Source organism: Harpia harpyja, chromosome 13, assembly GCF_026419915.1.
Source record: "Harpia harpyja isolate bHarHar1 chromosome 13, bHarHar1 primary haplotype, whole genome shotgun sequence".
In the NCBI taxonomy this organism is placed as follows: Eukaryota; Metazoa; Chordata; class Aves; order Accipitriformes; family Accipitridae; genus Harpia; species Harpia harpyja.
In genome coordinates this window covers 26,837,448-26,854,540 of record NC_068952.1, presented here as the reverse complement: position 1 = coordinate 26,854,540, position 17,093 = coordinate 26,837,448, and the positions used below count along the sequence as shown (strand labels likewise).

Below are 17,093 nucleotides of genomic sequence, written 5' to 3'. Positions count from 1 at the left end.
TTTTGTAAATGTGTTCAAAACCTGTATCGTTGCTGGAGTTCTTTCTCAATAAAAGGAAATATTTGCAGTATTTAATAATTTGTGAAACAGGTGACGAAAACTGGGCAGATCTTTTGTCACATAGAAATTTCTTAGTAATTAGTCTGGAGGCTTCTGTATATATTTTACCAATACATTTTATTTTTGGTGGGTCCAGTAATTAGTCTGGCGGCTTCTGTATATATTTTACCAATACATTTTATTTTTGATGGGTCCATTCCATGTTACTGCCTGCTTTTCATAACAGTTTAATTCCTACCTCATGACAGCTGATCTTCAGATAATGTTCATATGTAATTTGTTTTCTTAGGATTTGTAATGAAGTTTACTAATGTGGCAGCTCTTAGTGTTTGATACTAATACTCCTTTAATTTCTGGTTCATTTCAGAATTCTGTTTGACACTGGTTCATAAATGCTGCAGGTTTTTATACCACTAATCTATACTGTAATGTGTCCTCTTAGTACGCAGTTTTAATAAAGTTTGGAGGAATCAAAATATGGTAGAACCTGAATGACCAAAGAGGTACCAGAGATTTTAGAAAAATAGAAATCAAGCTGTGACATAGTGGCATTCTCACAGATTTAATCAGCTCTGCTCATAGATGGTGCCAGTGAACAATTTATAGTCTCTCTAGTTGTGCTGCCAAAGGAAAAAAAAAAAAAAGAGAGACAATACCAGCCTTACACTTTCCTTTAATCTTCATGCTATTCTTAGCCACAGAGTGGTGTTCCACTTAAGTGAACATGCTGGTTGACCTTCCTTTTATTGCCCATGCAGCTCTTGCATTGTGTGTGGTGCTAAACAGGAGATGGCATTACATCAAACAAAAAGCAAATATGCTGCAATACACAGACACAAAAAAAAAAAAAAGAAAGAAGAATGTTTGAAGAATATGTTTGCCTTGAAAACATTGAGTCACTTTTTTTTCTGCGTTAGAAAGGGTGCTTGACTTGTATCCTTGAGGCATCCCTAGTGCAATTTGAAAATACCTACATAATAGCAGTCCAGCAAAACAAAGTAAAGTAATACTATTTAATATAATCCCATATCTGTTACTTGAGATGCAGAATTAGGCTTGCCTCTGGTTAAATAATAGAAGTTTTTGCAGGAAACGGCACTCATAAGAGCGATAGGATTGAAATAAGACAAAATGAGGGAAAGACAACAAAGATTAAATCAAACTTCACTTCTGTCCCCAAAACTCAAAGTTTAGTAGAGGAGAGAGGAGAAGTAAGACTTCTAAATTAAAAGGTTAGTAAAATTATCTTCAGGCATGTTGACTTCAAGAGTAGCTGAGAATTATTTTCAGTTTTGCAAGTGAGAGAAGGTAGAGCAGAAGGGAAGTTACAGAAAAGGGATGTCAGTTTTGTTGTCCCCAGAACTTTTGCCCAGTGGCTTCAAAGGCAAGGATGGCTGAAGATGGGTAGCAGAACAAAAGAAATGTGAAAGGCTGAGCAGAAATAATGACTGGTTAGATGTCTTGGTTTTTCACATAGGATAAAGCTGTTTACGTTAAGGATCAAAGGAGTGAAGTCAATTAAAACAAGTACAAAGCATGCAGAATTGTTTAGAAAGCTTACGGTGAGAGTGAAGTTTGAGCCATGCCATTGAGCAGCCACAAAATCCAAGACAAAGTCTCTTAAAGCTGGGAGCCAAAGAGGCAAATGGTGTTGGGGTATCTGAAACTGTGAGAACTCCATGATGGAATCAGCGGGAAGGGTAGCTGGGATGAGACAACAGCAATAAAGGAATACAACTTATAACTGTATTCAAGCATTTACTGCAAATTGCCATATAGTCCTCATATGGTGTAACCATTTCTCAAGGGGCACTGAAATCATTTGCACTAGCTTAAATTTGATTTTGAACTTTGGCACAGAAGAGAGAAAAATTCTGAATAATGACCATCAGAATATATTTCACTGCTATTTCCAACAAAGATGGAAGCCATCTTTTTTGTTCGTGATGCATAACGCATCTTCAGTAGCAAGTACAGGATGTGAGTTTGGCAGTCTCCAGACTGTGTATTTCTTTTTATTTCTGTTTTGTATGCATGTGTTTGCATAATAGCAGAGACAGTTGGTATGAACTACAAAATTCTGTATTGTTTACTCAGTGTGACTGAGTATTGTTCTGCTTGGAACGGGAAAAGCTTTTTTTAATTTAATCAATTAACAAGTGCATAAACAAATTATTTCCAAGGCCATTTGCTTTAGCCTATTCAAAAGTTATAATATGAGTAAAGCATTAAATAAGGTCTATTTAATGTCTTTTGTCATTGCCTTTTTGGACTTGCATGGAAATAGCCTGAACATGTTCATGAACCAAGGTCTAGGTGTTTACTTCCATTCCAGCTTGCGGTATCTAGAGCAGTCAAGTTTGTTTCTCGTTTTGGTTTCTTTCAGTTTACTACTACTGGTTTTCTTTAGTGGCAGTCCCAATGTTGATGTCACCCTAAAGTGTTAAAAATTATTTTCTACTGCTGATAAAGATTGTTCTGAACTATACTTACCGAAGTCATTTACTATTAATGTGTTTTGTTTGTGTAAATGTGTTAAGGTTACCACTACATTCTTTTAGTTTATTGTACAATACCTTTCCAAACAACGTGGATTTAGGAAGAAACACTCTCTTTCACATAATAAGCAGGTTTGTCTCGTTTGGTTATATTAAACTGTAATTTTTGTTTAGAGGAAAGTGAACAATATTTTTAAAACTTTAAATGGAACATAGTAGAGACCTTAATAACCTATGGTGAACTGAGTATTTTTTTACCTTCAAAATTCTGAATCTTCAGGAAGAAGCAAATATTCTTTTAAGATAAGACAGTAAATTTCCATTCCTGGGCCTGTGCTCCCAGTGTGTGTGACTGGCAGTAATGTTCTTGATTTGAGTCTATCTCATTAGTCACCAGTGTATAACTGCTAAAAAGAATAGTATTTTCTTTGGTCCTGTTTTCTTCCTTAGCTTTCAGTAAAGATGCACCCCTTACTTCTGCTTACATACATTTTTACTCTGCAACTTCTGATTTTTACTTTCTTTTCTTAAGCAAAGGTTTCTCTTAACTGTTGTCTTCTATGCTACTTCTTAGTATTGTTAGTTTTGCAATGAAGTTGGCTGTTCCACGTTAACTGAATTAATTAATTAATGAACTTTGATTAATTCAGAAACTTGTTACTTGGTTTGAGAGGTCTGACTTTCATGGTCTCTCATGAATTGTGACAACTGGTTTTCTAAAGAAAGGTTTAAACAAAGATGAGGAAGATCCTTATGTATAATTGGAAGATGACCTTCAGATTGCAGTGAATTTGACCTGTGATATTAAGGGTTACACTATGACACACTAGTATAAATCATCAAGAATACCTTTTTGGACAGCAACAGAAAATCTGAAATAATTCTGTTGGTCTTCTCTTGTTGCACTTTAGGTGAGATGTGCCTGCATTATTTTGAAAGGCCTTAAAGGAGAAATCTCTAAAAATGAGAAGGACAAGAACCCAAGAATGGAGTGTAATATACTTTGTACCTTATTAAACTGATTTTCTGTGTTTGAGTGCAATCCTCTCAACCTATAGGTCCCTTAGTTTGTGTGTTCTGTGGTATTATGCTGCTGATACCTGGGCCTAAGCACTTAAGGTGATTATTGTGGTATGTGTCAGTAGTAATCTAGCTGATTGTATGGGGAAATTTAAAGGTGTCCGTGCCATCTTCTTCAGTGTGGACATACCTGAAGCTTGCAGTAGTGCTGTCTGTCTACCCAGAAATGGTTCAGTCTTCTGAATGAAAATCAAAGAGGACTGAAGAGAAAAAAGATAGATGGGCCTAGCTTTATATAAAGAAATCGATCAAATAATTCATTTTGCTGAAATGATTTCCTGTAATGAAGAACTGATGTCTCGGTTTCTGAGGAGGGTAGGAAAAGGCCTTATAAGTATTGTCCATGAGCTGCAAGAGCACTCTAAATACAGAGGTGCTTAGTCCTAGGCGCAGGTACTTTTCAGTGTCAATTATGTGTCAAGGGTAATCTGTTAAAGGATACAAATTCCAGGCACAAATCCCAGTGATTTTCTAAACTTGTGGAGGAAGCAGACAGTGTCTAAGAAATTGTGTGATACTGTCATATCTGGAGCATAAGTCTTATGAGGAGCGGCTGAGGGAGCTGGGGCTGTTTAGTCTGGAGAAGAGGAGGCTGAGGGGAGACCTTATCGCTCTCTACAACTACCTGAAGGGGGGTCGTAGTGAGGTGGGTACTGGTCTCTTCTGTCAGGTGGCTGGAGATAGGACGAGAGGAAATGGCCTCAAGTTGCAGCAAGGGAGATTTAGGTTAGATGTTAGGAAAAATTTCTTTACTGAGAGGGTTGTCAGGCATTGGAATGGGCTGCCCAGGGAAGTGGTTGAGTCACCATCCCTGGAGGTATTCAAAAAGCACATAGACAAGGTACTCCAGGACATGGTTTAGTGGGCATGGTTGATGGTTGGACTCGATCTTGAAGGTCTTTTCCAACCTAAATGATTCTATGATTCTATATAAGAGTAGGAAAAATTTAGAAAAATATTAAGGTTTATGATGTTGAAGAAAATAGTAAGACAGACTTTTATTTCCTAGATTTACTAGGCTTACTTTGTATACCTGAGGAAGACTAAAATTACAAAGTAATACGCTTCAAAATGGAAACTCAGCTCTTCAGAAATGGAAAGTATCTGGAATTTAGTGAAAAGGAAGAAGAATGGTAAACAGGTTAAAGTTAAAAAGCATAAATACTGAATCTTGCAATACGCAACTATTCATTTGAAGTCCTAGACATGATAAAATGACACCTTGATCGTACATTGACTAACAGAGTATCAGATCTCTGGACCGTTTAATGACTTGCCCAGGCATTCCCCAGTCCAAGGCATGCTGTCTGCCCCATCCTACCGTATCCCATTCAGAGGAGTTGTGGGAGGTCAGTGAAAACATCACAGAGGTCAGGACTGCTCCACGGGCTAGCACTGAACCACATGGCTTGTCTTCAAATAGAAAACATTATTAAAAAGATAATGTTCAGCCTCTCACAGAATTGCACTGCTTGTTGTAAAGAGTAGTAGTTTTTAGCCTGTATGTAGTATATTGACCTACAGAGGAAAATTACAACTTTCTCTATGTGTTTTCTGTATTTGGATAATTTGAAACACACTTCTCTCTCTCTCTCTCTCTCTCTCTGTTTTTTAAACTAACGTGTGCATAAAAGAGTTTTATTAGAAAATCTATGTGAACTAGGTAGCAAAAGCATTTTAGAAATGATAGCAAATATTAATGGGCATAGTATGGTAGCTGGGAGTAAGATAAAGATGTTTTAAAAACAAGTTCATTTCAAGCTGATGTTAGTGTTTTAGGAACCCTGTTTTGGGGATGATCTTTCCCTTGCATTTTTGTACGCCTGAAAAAATCTGAACTTTAAACTTCTTTAAGCTAATTGGAAAATAATCTTCAGTTTAAATTCTGGTTTTCAATGTAGAATGTAATTTAATTATGCACAACACTTGGCTGGTATTTTTAAATGATAAGTGTTTAATAAGTCTTAAGACGATTGTAATTTAAAACAAACAAACAACAAAAACCACCACAACAAACACACATTGGAAATAAGCACCTTAATCTTGTCACTGTCTACAAAATATATGAATAATTGCACTGAATAAAATGAATAACATTTAAAAATAACTATGTATGTAACAGCTTGTAGTATAAAGGGCTAAAATTGTGGTAAGAACTACTTTAAGAATATTTCACTTCAAGTCTTACTTTGGTGCTAAAATTACTTAGATTTGCAGCTGTATAGTACATTTGTTTGGTTCTTTACTGCTACCGTGCCAATTTTCTAAAATAGCAAGCCTTGTGTGACTTACAAGCCTGTTATGACCATCAAAAGCATGGGATGTAACAGAATACAAATCTCTATTTTAATGTAAAACTTTGGTCACAAATAGGAGACTAAAGAAGCAAATATATATATATATAAGAAAAGTATATTAGAGAATGAAAAGTTAAGGAGTAATCATCATGTTTGAGGGGTTTTTTTAAAGACTGTCAAAGGTTAGTAATTGGAAAATCTGAGTTCATGCATCTTTAAAGAAACCAAAACCTTTTCACAATTGTCTGAGAAAAACCTGCTCAATAGAGTTCACTGTTTGAAAGCTCTACACATTAATGGAAAGAAGCATTTCTTTTGATATTAAAAAGGCTGTGGTTACAAAGATAAAGGAGGAAAAAATAGATGGATAGGAGGACAAAGTCTTTCATTCTTCCATCCTACTATGTGACGATTTGTTTTCCTTAGCTTTTTAACTAAAAATTAAATAAAGTTTTCCAGAGCTTTAAGTGAGGCTTTCTAGAGATTTAAAGAATTTATTTCTTCTCTATCCCTCTAGATGTTCTTCTTTAACTTCCCATGTCTTTTCTTTGTTTTGGGGGAAACTGGTGTGCATTTAATGGTGTAGTATTCAGTGAGGGATCTGTCAGTTTCCCAATAAATGTTTTTCCCAATTTTAGTGAGTTACCTTGTTGGAGCGATATGTTTAACAGCAGACTCACGAAAATCATTTATTGGGGTTTTTTTTCCCCTCTTTGTCTTGAACTTCTGCACTACAACTTTTCTTTTTCCTCCTGCATCTTGGGAAGGCACAGAAAATTACTCTCTCTGTATATGAAGGGAAATAGTATGCTTGTGCCTAAAGTTTGAATGGTATTATCTGTCTTCCTGAAAAAAACAAGCAAATATTCAGTACAGGATTCTCAGAAGCAGCATGTTTATGGCGCTGTGAAGAGGTTAACTGTCAAGTGGTGCTCTAGACTCCTGCCTAGCTTCACCTGGAAGCTTTGGAAGCATTTGTGTTCTTGATTCTCTGTACTCTGCTGAAAAGTTCTGTGGTTTTCTCTGTTTCAAAATACGTTACTGTGTGTCTGCTACTTTTTACATGGGTTATTGGCATTCCACATGCTAGTTTTCAAGTAGGCTTTGTGTCTGATTCATGTTTTCAGAAATCTTGCTGTAGTTCTAATATGCAAGAGAGGAAATCTGCTGTACTTTACCTATTGTTGGAGGAAGAAAGTTAGCAGCAATTTGTGTTACAAAAGTATAGTAATTATAACAGATTCCTACCAACCCCTCCAACTTCTTCACAGCTGTAGAAGTTTTTCTTTCTACTTTTTCACTTGAAAAAGAATTGATCATCGATAGTAGTAACAAGCACATATGTCTGTATTATTTACTATAGCTTGAAAGTACCAAATGCAGAGATTTTGCCAGTTACATGGAGGGAGCACATGCCAGAGATGGAGACCTCTACACCACATAGACCCAGTGAACCTAAGGGTGACAGTTGCAATAATTTTCTTTACTTGATCAGTCACTTCTTGAGGGGATGGTTTTGCTTTGAAGATCATGACATGTAGATATTTAAAGTGACCTGCTGACCTTTCACAAATTATTTTGGTCATCTAGGAAGAACAAGCATGGGTGTGAAATCTGTCGGTGTAAGAAATGCCCAGACCTGCCTTGTGGTAAAATCTGTCCGATGGGCTTCCAGCAGAACAGTCACGGCTGTGTTATCTGCAAGTGCAGAGGTACGTGTGAGTTCACCTCCAATTACAGCTTGTTTTCAAAGCAGCTGGAAGCTAGAGCAAAAGAAAAGGAATGCTGCACAGAATATGTAAGAATTGAAATATGGGAACTAGTGGGAGATTTGCTTCAATTTTGCTCAAAGGAGTGTATTGTTTTGCAGGTATTTGTTATTATCTGTGTTTATCTTGGCTTCAACAGAAAGCCTCTGCTCCGCTTTCATTCCCATTACAAAGTCAGAGAAATCAGTTTGTTGTCACCAATAAAAATTAGATCCGTGTGTTAATAAGTAACTACTAGAAATAAGCTGGTGAGGGGGGTGGGGGGTGGTCAGTAGCAGTGTTCATCTTAGCTTCTGCATCATCTTTACAAACTCAAGCTTTGGATTTGATAGATGCCCTGTACACCACCTAAAATTAGAGTGCTGTTTCTTGGACACTTTTCAGGTGGTCTAGAGGAACAATGAGTAGAGAGAACGCTCACCCAGGAGAAAGGGCTGGGTATTCTTAAGCTAAAGATTTCACATGTGCCACATCTCAAACTTGTAACCACGAAGTTCGAGGGGGAGATTGAGATTAAGATGTTCATTAGCTGTTTGCTTTAGTTTTGTGCTGCTTTTAACATGTTGCATTTTTAAGATATTTTCAGTCTGTGTTTTGTATTACTCTGGGTATCAGACTTCCTTCATTGCTCATCTCCATGTGTTGCATTTAATAACTTTCCATTTGTGCTCAGGCTCTCTCTGATCCTAACTGCTCTTTCATGCTTATTTTCTTTGATTCTTACTTGCATGTTTTGATTTCTAGCTATAGGCAAGTAAGTTTGAGTATTTTCCCATTGCTTTGTGTAATGACTGCATTCTTAACTTTTTTTAGCAGCTATTTCTTTTGCAGTTTAAAAAATGATAAAATATAATAAGACAAGCTGTTGGAACATGGGACTGAAAGAAAGTGTATGAGTTCCTGAAGTCACTTTCCTGTAAACATGCAATTATATAAATAGACAGATCCGACATTATATTTTCTCCACGTGACATCATACACTGCAGATAATTATAACAAAACTTTAAGACTTCTAGCAAAAAAAAATTGAAATGTTATAAATGTACCTTGCAGATATGAGTAGAGAGAGATTTCACTGACATAATCTGCAATATATGACACTAGAAATAAAAAAAATTTAAAATTAAATTAAAAGGCTAACTGCCGAATAGAATCCCGTCGAGACAATCATCACTTATCTTGTCATGTGTTTTCATGTTCACAGTCAACACTCTTTTCCTGATTGTCGTGATGTAGTGATGGAATATAGAATATACATAAGGTGTTCTCTTAGGTGTGCCTTAATTGCATCCCAGACTATAAACAGATGCAACTCTTTGGTTACAAATTATGTGTATGCACACTTTTAAGTGCTTTCCTTAACAAGGATGGATTTTAAAACATGCACAAATATTTAGTGAAAATAACTTGATCCTTCTCCAAGTAGTATTTATTGTTACCATAATCATAAAGATACCAAGCCATCAGTGTATCACTTCAACATCACTTCATTAGCAAATTGTCCAAGAATAATTAGAGCAATCACCAGTATGTTCTGGGGGAGCTGTGAATCCTTGTTAAAATTTTGACCCAAAATCCCTAAGTAAGGGGAAGGGATGGGTAAATCCCCTGCCTGTGAATTAGCTCCACTTTCTATATTGCTTCTGCCAGAAATAGCTTATGCTAGGATTAATAGTAGAACCATAGAAGTACAGGGCTGGGGTAGTCCTCTGGAAAACTGAGTCCATTTCTCTGCCCTCACATAAAATAGAGTGTATCTGGATAATCCTTGACAGACGTTTGTCTAAGATTTAATTTATTAAGAAACTCCACTCTCAAAAGACAAAAAAAAAAAAATCAACTCTCTAAAATAAGTTTTCCTGTGGTTACCAATATGTGACATTTTAAAATAAATTTTGTAATATTTCTGTCGCCCTTTCTACAAACTGAACCAGTTACTTCTCGTCCTAAGCTCAGCAGACGTATGGAACAGCTAAGCACCATTCCCCTTAGAATTCTTGCAATATTTAAGGGGTTGCAACTGGAGCCCCCTAAATGTTTTGGGGGTTGGGGATTTTTTCCTAAGTCAAATAAACCCAGTTATTTTGGTCTCTCACTACAGTTGAAAAACTGGATATTGACCTTTAGCAGTAGCAAAAACTTCAAACTAGTAGAGATAGTAGTACTGCATTTAAATTTACAATCCTCCTGTACTTGTATCTTAGATTTAATTTGCCTTCTCTGGAGTGGTATCACATTACTGACTCGTTTTCACTTGTGAGCTACTGTAATCCCAGATCATTTCAAACATAACTCTAGTTATCCAGTTATTCCTGTTTTGTATTTGGGCATTTGGTTTCTTAAGTATTATCTTTTGCACTAATTTTAATTAAAAACTGAAAAGTGAAAATAATCTCAGTTTGTGAAGTTAATTTTGAATAGTTGCCTATATGCTTGGTTTGTTTCTCCAGACTTTGGAGTATACTTTAGAATATTTCAGGAAAAAAAGTTTGATTACATCAGATCCTTTATTTATTAAGGAAGGGGAAGGGTATTACCATCTAAGACTTTTATGTGTCAATAATAATTTTAATGTATTCCAGTGATACTAATTCAAATAGGAATTAATATATAATCTGATACTGAAGTACAAAAGTGTAGTAACTGAATAAACTTTTTTCATAGTATTTCTGTTCGTGCAATAGGATGAAGTCTGTTTTAAGAAGTATTTTATCCTTATGCCATGGCTTTTCTTTACTTCACAAAATGGTATACTAATGTAATTTCTGTGTATTGGGTTCTTATTCTGATAACATGCATCAAACTAACTTTGTACCATCTGCTTGTGGTTCTTAGACCGCCTTTGATAGATCTGCCACAGCTGAAGAAGTGCTGACCTACATGTTAGTAAAAAAAAAAAAAAAAAAAAAACCTTACTAAAATTACATATAAACATTACTACTTTTCATACTGCATCCTTTTTTAAACAGAAAATGAAATAAGCAACTAAATACAAATAACGTTATATATATGTGTCAGCAGAAAATGGTTGACATACCACTGAAAACAAGTCAGTTCACTGACAAACTGATCCTAAGTCCTTCATCATCATCATGATGTGGGTGAGGGAGCGTTGTGCTCTAAATTCACTCTGCTGATTAACAAAGAATAGATTGAGGCTGAATCCTGCAGCACTTAAGTACCCCTTAAGGTACAAATTAGACTTTATCCTCCCTAGACCAACTGCTTGCGTGTTCTGGCTGAGAGCAAGTAATGCAGCAGTCCAAGCTACTGTATTCTCATCTCAGTAAAAGCTAGGAATGAGGGATAAAATTGTCAGAGCAGTTATCTTCCAAACATCTCATTTATCATAGTAATGTAACCAAATAATTTCTCATAGGTGTTTTATGAAATATTTCCAGTATCTAGCATGACCCTGTTAGAACGTGCTTGTAATTTTTTGTCATTCATGATATAAGACCATCCTTAGCTCTTGTAAATGCTTTTATATTCTAGTTGCTATCAGATAACATTATAGATAATCTTAATAAACTGCAATATTTAAATATCTCATTTTAAATATGCTTCATGCTTACTGCTATTTCCCTCCATTCTGTTTCTCTTTTTTCTTATATTATTTAGCCAGTACTGCATTTCTGTATGATTAAAAGCAGTATAGGTGTAACAGAAAGAAGTGATTCTATTTTCTAAGGAAATACATTCTACTACATCCTACCATCCCCTTCAGTATAACTTTTAATTGTTTCATGTGTGTTGTTACTTTATTTTTAAGTGTAAATGATAGAATTATTGTTCACTTGGTCTTTTATGTGCTTTAAAAATGAATGCAATCCAGGCATAAAGTTGGTGTGCTTTCTTCCTAAGCAACGCATGCTTATCAGGACACTTCATTTTCCTTTGATTTTGTGCAGAGGCAACGGCTTCTCTTATGCCTCCTGTTAAAACAGGCTCTTGCCTATCGATGGATGGGCGCAGACATGAGAATGAGGAGGGCTGGCACGATGGCTGCAGGGAATGTTACTGTCACAATGGACGGGAAATGTGTGCCTTGATCACCTGCCCTGTTCCTAATTGCGGCAACCCCACCATACATCCAGGGCAGTGTTGCCCATCATGTCCAGGTAACATGCCTTCTTCTATATGCTTTGTAATAGGATTTCATTTCACTTGTGTTCTGTTTCCTAATACATGAAAATAATCTCATGCGTCATTCAGTAATAGGTATATATGAAGGTTTCTATGCCCAAATATAACATGATGAGTGGTTTTCATTAAGATCTCAGATGTGAAAAGTGGGAACTTACACATTTAAAGCATATGCATGCTGTGGGTCCTAACATGTTAATCTTTGACACATTGAAATCTTTAAACTAGAAAAATGTTCTAGTCTATATTAGCTATAATAACGAATTCATACTCATTTACAATTTTGTTACCCATAATAGCAAATAAGTCATTACATTTTCTCTTTTTTAATTTGAAGTGGAGTTTTATTAAAATTCATCTCCTGATTCTGTGTTTCACAACCCCTCAAAGGAGTATACATTTAAACAGATGTCTTAAGTATTGAACCTTATGATTCTGTGTTTTGAGGAAAGGCTTCTGTGCCACCAGCAGTAGAAGATTATTTTAACGCTTTTGGTGAGAAGGCCAAGTACAATTAATGCTGCATTCCAGTACAATTTTAATAGTAAGTGTTAATATGAAAAGCATCTATGAAAGATGTTAGAGTGTGGGTAGAGTATAAGATTAATGCCCTCTGTCTTCGGAATGATTTCTACATTTTATGTGCTAAATAGATTAATTTGTAATACAGTGATATTGTCTATGACTATTGGAAGTCACGTTACAAGTAGGAAAAACGAGGCTCATGATACTACTATAAATAGCAAAACGGTAAGACAGCACTGGCAGGATATAAGCAGTTACAAACTCTTTCAAATTCTTCGTAAAGAACAGGAAATCCTAGGGGCAAAATAAGCAGCCAGATCTTCTTTCTAAAAGTGACAAAGAGTGTATCCTCCCTAGGACCTAAGATAACCAATCTCTTTAGATTGCTTAGACAAAGGGTAATCTCCAAGCCCGTTCACACCTTGTGGTAACTGGAAAAACATAGTCGCCAAAAAGATGGGAGAGTCCAAAAGGTGTGTCTCCCTTTCAGCCTTTCTTAGTCTCCACCACGCTCCTCCCCTTAGTGTCGAGACTGGGCACTGTGGTTCCTGTGGTTCCATGGCCAGCCATGGTGTTGCTTTTGGCACTGGCTTTCAGGGAGCCAGAGCTGTTTTCAATAGTAAATAATTTAGCAGTGGTTACTGACGCCGAGCTCTCAGTGCTTAGCATCTTAGTAATTACAACCATTAATGAAATTTTTAGCTGAGATGAAAACACTAAGGAGGATACTCCCACCAGTTATGCACACTAGGGGAACCATCCTTCACTCATCCTTCTCTTCAGTTATCGAGTACCTGGCTAGTCTGATGGGGAATTTAGAAATCATAAGATTTTTAAAGGGAGCCTTAGTGTTTTATCAGCTTGGAGCACATTTTTTTCCCACAGCAGTATGCAGTGTTGGTCCATATGCATCCCATCAGGTATTGTCGTTCTTTCCTCCAGCTCCCCGTGCACACACACATCCACAGCCTGTCTTAAATAGTACACTTCTCTCCACATGAAACCTCAGTGTGGCAAAAGAAAAAAAAAAAAAAAAGAAGAAAACAACAACAACAACAAAAAGATTCAGTTGTGAATATTGTTCCAGAAGGAGCAGCCAAACAGCAAACCATCCCTGGAGGTATTCAAAAAGCGAGTGGACAGGGTACTCCAGGGCATGGTTTAGGGGGCATGGTTAATGGTTGGACTTGATGATCTTGAAGGTCTTTTCCAACTGAAATGATTCTATGATTCTATAATAAATACAGAATATCATATTCCTAAAGTCATGTCACTGGACAGGGATGTTACTTTCCACTCACACTAGCTGGAATTCAGGGCTGCACAGAACTGGTGGAGTACCTGCAGCAGTCACTCACCTTTTCACAATTATTTGTGTACTATTGTAGGGGACGGTATACTTTGTATGGATGGGGACAGGTTGGCATGTCAGTCTTGCATTAAATAAACATTCAAGATTCAAAATTTAAAATGTAGGATGGTTGTTCCAGTTTCAGCAATTCTGTTATTAGGTCCCCAAGACTGATTCCTGATTTCACTCTACTATCAGCATACTTGTGCGTATTGATCTACCTAACACATACAGAACACCTCAGAGCATTCAAATAAGAGTAATGTTAATTTTGGTGTTTCAGCAGCACCAGGGGCTAGTTGCTCTGTTTACAGAGAATAAGTTTGGGTAAATCCATTCATAAGTCTAATGTTCAGTTCATGGAAAAAAGATCAGTATGAGATCAGCAGTATCTATCTTCTCACACTGTACATTTCTTGTGGATGAGATCGGTGTTTGATTCTAAGCACCAGCGATGCTGGTCTCCTGAGGTTTTATATTTGTTAGAAATATACTTCTGATTTTATTTTGCAATGTATTGATTTCCCACTGATGTTAAAAAAAAAATCATAGCTTTCAGTAAATAGGAATTAACTTCGGAATTGTGAGACTGTGAGCACGTCACTCAAATGTGTCTGGCATAAGGATATTGAAATAATTAGCAATCCTGATGTACTGAGTTTTGAATTGCACTGTTAACCTGTCAACAGGGAAGTGGCAGCTCTCAGAGGTCATTTTTCAGACTGAGAAAAAAAAAAAGTGGTTACGTTCAATTCCATATTTGGTTAGTTTTCAACAAAGCAAGATATACCTTGACTGCTACAACATTCATTATAACTGTGATTCGATATATTAAGAGGTTTAAGTGGATTGTCGCAATTCTTGTGAAAAACTCCATGTTTCCTGTAAGATTTAGAAGGCCATTAACTGCTAGTGTTTTGCAGAACCATGCTATCCAGAAAGTCTGTATTTGTTTGGCTAGTTGCTCCTTCAGGAATATAGTAGTTGTACGTTTGTAGCAATTCAGTTGCAGTGCTGTATCAATATCAGTGCTGCTAAGGGATCAGTACCATAGGTACAGCAGTACTATCTGGTTATGCTTTTCTGATTATGAACAGTATATGAGCTGTAGTAAAACAGGCCTGTGACTTTGCAGGGAACTAAATGCAAAGGAGATGACTCAGAAAATTTCCAGAAAATAATTAGTATTGCTTTGCCGTAGCGGGTTAGGATGCCGTTGCATAAAATGTAATACATTGTTCCAGCTGAAATAAAAAACAAACAGTGACAAGGCAGCAGACCAGCTATCTCACTTCAGGTAAATGCTACTGAATCACATATGGTTCATAAATGTGAGCAATAGGAAAAGAATAGCATAAGCGAATCAGTGAAAGATAAAATAATTCCATGAAAGAAGAAATGCGTGAGTACTTTGTGAATAGAGTAAGATAGGCCAGACTCGGGTTCCTTGAGTTCTACTGATATTTTCCAGAAGTGAAAACAAATAATTGAGTGGTGTGTCTTTGCCACGGTTTATCCCCAGCTGGCAGCTAAGCATCACACAGCCGCTCGCTTACTCCCCCCCACCCAGTGGGATGGGGGAGAGAATCAAGAAAAAAAGTAAAACTCATGGGATGAGATAAGAACAGTTTAATAGAACAGAAAGGAAGAAAATAATAGATAATAATAACAATAATAAAATTACAATATTAATAATAAAAGGATTGGAATATACAAAACAAGTGATGCACAATGCAATTGCTCACCACTTGCCAACTCATGCCCAGTTAGTTCCCAAGCAGCGATCCACCCCCTCCAGCCAACTCCCCCCCAATTTATATACTGGGCCACAGTCGGAGCTGCAGAGTATGCAGTTTGTGGCATAACCTTTTCTTGATGGTTAACTGCTTTAAACGCTTTCAAAGTGCAGGACAGGTTTCTTTTTTCTTTTAAAACACCAAGACGTAAAGAAAGTTCCCCCATTTTTTTAATGCCCTAGTCGCTGGAGGACACTCATGCTGAACAAGGGAAACAGTTTCAGCTCCTTTCTTAACTTGAAGGAGATCAAATCCATTCTCTAAACTGCCTGGGTTAGAGGCCGGGTGAGTCTTTTAGACAGGGCTGTAGAGGTAATGTAATTAATTGTGTGAAAAGGAATTAAAGTTCATTTGGTGAGATACAGTCACTGGAAATATGAGTATACACACTCTGGCATCTCCTTGGGTGCAGTCATTGCTTCAAAGACTGCAGATTATGTATGTATGTATTTATTTATTTAACGGAACAAAGTGATGAAGCACTTCCACCAGTGTTAAGTGCTTATATGTTTTTAGCGGTTTGGGTGGGGGATTCTGTGTTTTTCTTTGCTGTTTTGTTTGTTTGTTTGTTTGTTTTTTCCAAACTGACACCAGATAGTACAGACACATATCACTCAGGAAACTTAAAGGCAGACAGTTGAATCTGGACTTCCTAAATCCCAGACAAGAAGCATACTTATCCATCCTTTCAAGAATTGCACTGATGCTAATATTTAGCAGTTAAGAAACTGATCAGTATAATTTTTCAGAAAATGACAGTTGTCTCTTGGAATTCCTACATCACGGATTGGTTTGATTTTTTTCTGAAATGCCAAGAATGTTTGACGTTATCTGATATATATTAACTAGCATTTATTCAGACTGATTCTCAAATTGTTTCTTGTTTATATTTTTCCCATTTTCCATGAGATGCAGGTGACAAAATCAAAAGTGACATAAGGTTGAAAGAGCTTTATTGTTATTCCTAATATTTTCAATAATAACAGAAATTATTAATCTTGTGTACATTTGTTAATCATTAGAGTCACAGTTGATTTTGCCTGTCTTCCACTTCTGTTTTTCCAGATGAAATAATTGTGCAGAAGCCAGAGCTCACCAGTCCATCAATCTGTCATGCTCCTGGTGGGGAATACTTTGTAGAAGGAGAGACATGGAATATTGATTCTTGCACACAATGTACGTGCCACAGTGGACGTGTCCTGTGTGAGACTGAAGTCTGTCCACCGCTGCTTTGTCAAAACCCCACCCGCACACAGGACTCCTGCTGTCCACAGTGCCCAGGTATATATTGACAACCACCTTTCATCAAGAGTCCTTTCTTGACCTGAAAACGTATGATGTGAATATTGAATGTTTCCGTATGTACACAGTTGGTTGTTGTGGTGCCTTTGTTTATCAGTTTGGAGTGAGAGCCTGCAGTCCTGTATTTCAACTGCAAAACTTGACTGTGTGCAAGAAATATCTTATATGGAAAGGGGAGTTGTGGCCCTGAAGTTTGAACATCTTTGAAGGCGACCTAATAATGTAAGGGTTGCATGAGAACCAGAATCCTTAGCTGGAAGGTTTATGAA

At 36.7% G+C, this 17,093-nt stretch overlaps 1 protein-coding gene across 4 annotated transcripts in view; it reads left to right on the top strand.

Annotated features, from left to right (window-relative positions):
- Nucleotides 1-17,093, top strand: part of CRIM1 (cysteine rich transmembrane BMP regulator 1) — a 203,579-nt gene that overhangs the window by 171,896 nt on the left and 14,590 nt on the right. For all 4 annotated transcript variants that reach the window (XM_052805796.1, XM_052805798.1, XM_052805797.1 and 1 more), the window contains 3 exons: nucleotides 7,526-7,647; nucleotides 11,616-11,825; nucleotides 16,588-16,803. In XM_052805796.1, the coding sequence (XP_052661756.1) occupies nucleotides 7,526-7,647; nucleotides 11,616-11,825; nucleotides 16,588-16,803 (548 nt within the window). The remainder of the gene's footprint in view (nucleotides 1-7,525; nucleotides 7,648-11,615; nucleotides 11,826-16,587; nucleotides 16,804-17,093) is intronic.